This window comes from Tyto alba, unplaced genomic scaffold (assembly GCF_018691265.1).
Source record: "Tyto alba isolate M040663 unplaced genomic scaffold, T.alba_DEE_v4.0 Super-Scaffold_21, whole genome shotgun sequence".
Classification (NCBI taxonomy): Eukaryota; Metazoa; Chordata; class Aves; order Strigiformes; family Tytonidae; genus Tyto; species Tyto alba.
Window position 1 is genome coordinate 11,437,546 of NW_024881295.1, and position 7,177 is coordinate 11,444,722.

General features: G+C 46.8%; 1 protein-coding gene across 12 annotated transcripts in view; it reads right to left on the bottom strand.

Moving 5' to 3' along the window:
- Nucleotides 1–1,210, bottom strand: part of SOX5 (SRY-box transcription factor 5) — a 296,063-nt gene extending 294,853 nt beyond the window's left edge. For all 12 annotated transcript variants that reach the window (XM_042795201.1, XM_042795200.1, XM_042795196.1 and 9 more), the window contains exon 1: nt 1,079–1,210. In XM_042795201.1, the coding sequence (XP_042651135.1) occupies nt 1,079–1,116 (38 nt within the window). In that variant the 5' untranslated portion in view covers nt 1,117–1,210. The remainder of the gene's footprint in view (nt 1–1,078) is intronic.
- Between the last annotated feature and the right edge of the window lie 5,967 nt (nt 1,211–7,177).

Consider the following 7,177-nt stretch of genomic DNA (forward strand, 5'->3'; position numbering starts at 1 on the left):
CAGATCATATGAGATAAGGACTAAACTCGCCGAGGTCACAAGCCGTCACCAGTGACAGCAAAAACTTAATTCCAGGCAGGAAAGGCTCCTGCTTCGGGAAGGGGGAGACGGGCGCGTCTACGTCACACCCAAACCCCGCTCGTCATACCCAAACCCCGCTCCTGACACTCTGTGAGAGAGGCGACGGCCAAAACTTGCAGGCAGGAGTTTCACTTTTTTTTTTTTTTTTTTTTCCCGCCCCCCCACCCCCCCCCCCCACCCCCTCCACCTCTCTTTCTTCTCCTTCTCCTCAGGCAGAGGATGTTCTCCTGACGGAGGGCCGGGATCTTAACTTGCCTAAAAATAATCGCTCCGGCTAGATCAACAAAAGGTCATGTGCTCGGCAGAGCGCCTTCCCAAGTTTGACGGGAGGGCGAGGCTGGAAGTTGAACCCCCCGCCTCGCCCGCCACCGGGCATCCTCCGTCGCCCGGGGACTCCCCGGGCAGGGGCGGGGAGGCGCTGCCCGGGACGGCACCTCGCCCGGTGGGCGCCCCGCCGGGCCGGGCCGGGCCGGGGAGGGCTCGGCACGGCTCGGCTCGGCTCGGCGCGGCAGGCTCCGCGGCAGCGGAACAAAGCTGCGCGCCGCGGGCGCTCCGCCGGGGCGGCCGGCCGAGGGGGCTCGGCGGCTCCCGCCGCGGCCACGGGGCTCCCCCCGCCCCGCCCCCACCCCCCGCCCGGCTAACTGACACGCCGTTTGAATAGCCAAGGTACCGCGGGGGGCGAGGGGGGGCGGGGGGGGAGCATCTCCCCGGCCTGCCGCCAAGCGCCGGAGTTGCGCGCCCGTCCCCGCGCGTCTGTGCGAGCCCGCACCGCGGGCGGCCGATCCGCGCACACGCGCGCTCGTATGAATTAAACGAGGGGAAAAAAAAAAAAAAAAAAGAATAAAAAAGAAATACAACAACAAACAAACCGCAAAACAGAACACCAAAAAAAAAAAAAAAATAAAAAAAGGGGGTGGGGGGGTGGGAAAGACACCCCACCCCACCCCCCCCCAACGCAAAAGGCAGCGGCCCCCCCCGCCCCAACAAGTCGACTCACCTTTCAAACTCCTGAGGTAAATCAGGGTCAGTTAGCATGCTGGAAAAGCACAATTTCCCTTTGTCACAGCAGCCACCTATGGTCGCCTCCAACTGAACCTGTCAAGTGAGTCCAAACCTTCTAAACCGATTGATTTTCTCTCTCTCCCTCTCCCTCCCTCCCTCCCTCCCTCCCTCCCTCTCCCTCCCTCCCGGCTCGCTCGCTCTGAGCTAGGACTCCTTGACCAGTCTCTTAAAGGGGCAGCGCGCCTCGCAGCAGGCTGCTCGCACAGCTCCCCCCACAGCGGCGCGGCGCGCCGGGCGACCTCCGGGTGCCTGTCCTTGCCTGCCAATTCTGCTCGCCCGCCGCCGCGGAAACGGGAAAGTCAACTCACTCAGTGTCCTAAAAACCGAAGGGGGGGAGGATAAATAGGGGGGAGGAGGAAAAGGGGAAAGAAAAAAAAAAAAAAAAAAAAAAAAAAGCAGCCCGACAATCCACCTAAACCGGCGAACCAGGAGCAAATCCCCTGCGCTGAGGAAGATCAGTGGAGAAAGAAGATAAAACAAGAGCAGACTGATTAAATTGAAACAGTTATCAACTCTCTCGGAGTTGAAATAGGAGAGAAAAGATTAGACACATAAAAATGTTACCAAAGGCATTTGTGCTCCGAAGAATTTTCATTCCTTTCTCTCCCCCCTCCCTCTCCGCTCTCTCGCTCGCTCTCTCGCTTTCTCTCTCCCTCTTTCTCTCTCTTTGGGGAGGGGAAAAAAAAAAAAAAAAAAAAAAACACAACCATCCCGCACAACAATCAGGCATTGTTCTGAGGGAAGAAAAGCAACTTTGACAGATTGAAATATAGCAGAGGCCCCTTCAAGGAAACCTGTAAACAACTTGTCACTCACTCTGTCGGTCTCACTGTTAGCTCTTGCTTTCCACAAAGTGCTGCGAACCGTCCTGGCAACAAACCCAAAGTTTCCTCAGCTCCAAACTCCATCAAACAGCCCTGTTGTGTGCAAGGGAAAAGGTAGCCACATGCCAAAACAGCGGGCGCGCACACACACACACGCACAAACAACAACAAAAATAAACTTCCCGTTCGTCTGCTCGGGCTTTTCTTGTTTTCTCTTTATCCCCCCCCCCCCGCCCCCTCTAGAAGAGCAAGACGACCCCTCCGCTGTGGATCCCTCAGATTCCCCCCGCCCGGGCAGCCCCTGATAACACGGTGGACGCAGCGCGGCCACAGAGCCCCTCGGCTGGCTGGCGGAGCGCAGCCTCCGCGGCACTTCCAATTATCTAGATAAAAATCTGTCAGGCCAGGGAGGCAAGCAGGTAATGGCCCTTTGACACGGGGGTCGGGGGCGCGGGGAGCCCCCCACCCCGGGGACACCCACTCGGCCCCGGCGGGGAGAGGCCGGGGGGGGCAGCGGCCGGGGGAACGCCGCGGGGCAGTGCCCCTCCGACCCCCGGGGGTTTGGCCGGGGGCTACTCTGGAAGCGGAGCGCACAACGCCTCAATAGTCTGCACGGCCCGTGGCCAGCCTGGCACTGAGCAAGCGGCGGGGGGGGGGGGGGGGGGGAAGAAAAAAAAAAAAAAAAAAGAAAGAGTAAAAAAAAAAAAAAAAAGGGTAAAAAAACCCTGGTCTCCCTGTTCTTTAGCACACACATGCACACACACCCACACACAACCACATATCTATACTCCATTCTTTCCAGCTCCCCAGCCCTAATTCCTTTCTCTCTCTCTCTTTTTTTTTTTTTTTTTTTTCTTCCTCCTTTAATTTGCAGCTGGACAACATTAAGGGCCTTTAAAAACCACGAGGTTTTGACCCCACAACAGTTTGATTAGGTCCACTGCCCCCTCTCTTCCCCTCTTATCCTTACCTCCCAGTGACACACAGAAAGCAAGTTTACTTTTTGAAACATATACATATATCCACACACAGTGGCCATAAAATGTGCAACATTTTCGTGCCCGCTGTCTTAAAAAAAAAAAATCCAAATAGAAAAGCTTATTATTATTATTAATATCCGACAGCTACACGGTTTAATTTGTTTCCCCTCTCAATGCATGTTATAAACCGGCAGGCTCACGCAGGGGCTGGTCAGTCCAGTGTTGGCATAAAGGCATCATCAGGCAGAAGCCCGGGATGATCATTTTAATCACGAGTAGCAAACCCACTTGCGACTTAACGCACATCATCCCCAAAGAGCATTAGACCATTCGCAAAACAAAACGCCGAAGCTAAGTTTGCAAAGGCGCCTTCGCTGCAGTTCATAAAAGAGGATCTGCGAGGGCTGGCTCCAGCCTGCCTTACACCACCACCGCGCTCAGAGCGGAGTCGCGTACAATCTGTCAACTTCTGGCACGAGGTAGATCTAATGGCTCCTCACTGTGGGGCAGGGTAAACCGACTTCCTTCAGTAGCCCCTAGCAAATAGTATTTTCCACAGAGGTCCATTCATGGGAGCCTGACAAACCTAGTTAATATGTACAAGGATTTTTCATTTATTTAGTAGCTAGCCCTTTTAGGACAGCTGTGAAGTAGACGTTGAAAAGTCAGCAGATGATTAAAAAGAACAATTCCAAATACTTTCTCTTTCATCTGAGGGTCTCAAACCATGTTAAGTCTCACATTACTCCTCTGCAGGTAATAAATATAATTAGGGCCGATTCCAAAACTTTATTTGTATTGAAAAGTATCTCACTCCACAGGGGCTCCATTCAAATCAGCAAATCTCTGCGTGGAGTAGGAGGCTACTTAGTAGGAGAATTTGGCCTCAAATAAGGAAACTAAGATGCAGGCAGGCTTAGTAGCTTGCCCAAGTTGACACAGTTAGCCAACTCCAGCAAAAGGATGAGAAACAAAGATCCCATGTGCCTCACAGTCAACAACAGTCCTTACGCTGCCGAAATGTGTGTATTTTAGCTATTTTTCCCACAAAGGCATGACTTGTACACCTACTGTTCAGTTAAAACATACTTCATTGCTTTATTCACATTTGTAGGGCCCCTTTTCTTGGCCTTTCATTTCCCCCTTGATGCACCATTGCCTGTCCATAAATGTTGTTCCTCCTCTGACACTCCTTGCTTTGCTTCCCCCCTATTTCCTCACACTTGACCTGGGAGAAGTTCGCAGAGAGAAGCCACTCAGAAGACACAGCTGGAAGAACACTAAGACCACCTTTTATTCAAACAAAATTCAACAGTTTTGGTAGAGCAGGACCAACATATTTTGAACTGCATGTTAGATCCACTCAGCTCTGTAACATCACATCCTTTTTTCAATTCAGCTCCACTCCCTTCTTCTACCACGTCCTTCCCTCATCTGTTCACATATATTTACCCCTTCCTATATCACTTCCCATTTGAGCTTTTTCAGGGTCATGATCACATACTCCTGCAAGCTGGTATTATGCCTGGCACAATCGGGTTCCTTGGTTGCTGGCTCTCAGCTAATATGGCTATAAACCAGAGCAATCACCATCAACAGCAGGAATTATGGAAGAGGACATTGGCTAGACTAGGAAGAAGTACAGAGAATCATAATAAAAGGGGGGGAAAAGCCAAAAAAAATAACGTTCAGGGGAGGAAAAAAAAATAACTGAACAAGAGGGAGAGCTGAATAGGGCAGTGGAAATGGAAGAAGGAAGTAGAAATCATTCCCCTGAATGTTCCCAGCATGAACCCTTCCTTTCCCTTACCCAAGTTTACGTGTACTCTTGCCCCAATGCATTTTGTGCTCAGGTACCTACCCCTCACTCCGGGTTTCCTTTATTTTATATTTTCTGCAACTATGGAGCTTCCTCTCCCAGCTGAGTAGGGGGAAACAGAGTTGGGTCCAAAAAGGTAAAAAAAAAAAAAAATTACTGTTACTACTGTATTGCTGTACCATTGTATGGTTATTATTGGATTATTAAGTCTATTGCATAGACATCGATAAAATTATGTTCTCATAGTAAGTTCAACTGCAATAAGAGGGAGAAAATGCAAGTTAAACAAATGGTTTGAGGGAATCTCTGAAACCTTTCTACAGATCATTTCATATTAACTTTAAGGTTTGATTTTTAGAAATTGCCAGGACATATCACAAAGGCTGCTATCATCTCAGAAAGTGGAAAAAAGGAGGAATTAGCATAAATAACCACTGACTGAGAGAGAATAAAATGTATGTAATATGCAACTGTCCAGTTTTTAACATGTGAAGTCTGATCTTGTCCTGAAACTTTTGACTAGTAATAGCAAGCCCTGTTGCTCCTTTTTACTGAGCGCACTGTAGTTACAAACCCCACTTGTAACCTGGGAGATCCACATTCAGTTCTCTCAATTCTCTTCTCCAACTGAGAATTCAGGATTTAAATTCAAATATCTTCAACTGATGAGAAAAATGAAATCTCCCCCCTAGCACTCCCCCAGCAGTTCAGTGAATCTGCATTTCTCTTGATTTGCCTCCTTTAAGGGGTGCCCAAAACCAACGAGTCCAGGTAAAAGAGGACAATTTGAGTTGAACTAAACGAAAAAGCTCTGATTTTCATTTGGGTGAGGGGAAACAACTCAGTCATAAACTCCTATCTGAATTTTTGTGCTTAACTAAATTTTTGTTGCTATTGTGGTTCTCCAGTTCAAGAGGTGAACCAAAAAAATCAATTATCCACCCAGCTCAAGTTAGAAATACCATAACTCTGGAATATTGCATAGACAGAATCCACAGGTCTTTATAGAAGCATACTGGCAGAAGGAAAACCTTAAACGAAATATTACTTTTTTTTTTTTAAGTCATCAAACGATAGCACCTCAGCCTAGTGCTTTTGGCAGATACTGAAATACAGTAAGTAAAGGAAGTGCTGGGGGAAAAAAAAAAAAAAAAAAGGTGCTTTTTGGGTTTTGTTGTTTCCACTGTAGGTTTTAATAATAGAGACCTACAAAGTCCAAGGAAATGTAAGATGTTCCACAGAATGTTTTACTGGAAAATTCTCACAGAAATATGCAAAACTCTGAAGATCCTAAATGGATTTTCTTTTTTAGGCACACGTCCAAAACAACTGCAGCATTAAGAATGAATCTGTAAGATTTCTAAGAAAGGGTGTTTTGGAGCAGGTTATGAGAGAGCAGAGGGAGAATAGAGTGGGGTTGATGCATTTACTATGAAGAATACCTTGCAAATAATGAGTGCTCACTTCAGAGTATGGAAATGTTTAGCTACAATGCAGTTTGGATCATATGCTTAGGGAACAGATTTTTCCTTTCAGTGTGCATGCCTAGCTGCCATTTCCATTAATGGGAATTAAGTACATGTGTCAAGAGGAGAAGTTAACTCTTAGAAATATAACTAATCTATGCTTTTTTTAAAGAATGTAAATGCCACATCAGGCATGTTCGGTGTTGGCAAAACTGAGTGCTGAATATAGTATAGCAAAATCTGAGAAGGAGAAGGCGGTCTGGAGGACTGAAATTTCTGTGCTATTTAGAGTTTTTCAATTTACTGAATTTCTTCAAGGAAAAGTAAAACCATCTAATTTGCAAGTGGGAAGCCCTCATTTATCAGCTATTTACTTGCAATTTCAGCAGGGGCCTACCATCTGCAACCCTCCCTGTAAAAGAGAGCTGACACTACCCTTTCGAAGAAATCTGAACCTTCATCTAAAATGTGAATTCAAAGTTCCCTCAGGGTCACTAAATATTATAATAAACTTCCTAATAATTTTTTAAAGGGAGGTCGGCACTCTTTGATCCCGTCCACTCTGCATCAATCAGGGTAAAGGAACCTCAAAATTAATACAGATGTAAACTATAATATAAATGGGCTTTTTAGAAATAAAAATAGTATATGTAAACACATTTAAATTAAATTACATATACACTTTGTCAAAAGGTAACTTCTAATTGTGAAAATTAGAAAAACTAGAGAGATACATTCTTGATTTTGCATCATGTGTCCCCCTGGTTCCTTTATTTTATGTACAGCTTGTTTTATTATTTCTCTATACTGTCAGTTAGCTACAGGGTCTCTTTACTGTTTGTCTTAGTAGCTTTGGCCTGCACAGAAGCAGCTTGAAAAAAAATTAAATAAAAACAGGACCGTTTCAGAAAATAGTCACAAAAATAGAGAGCATATCCATGGATA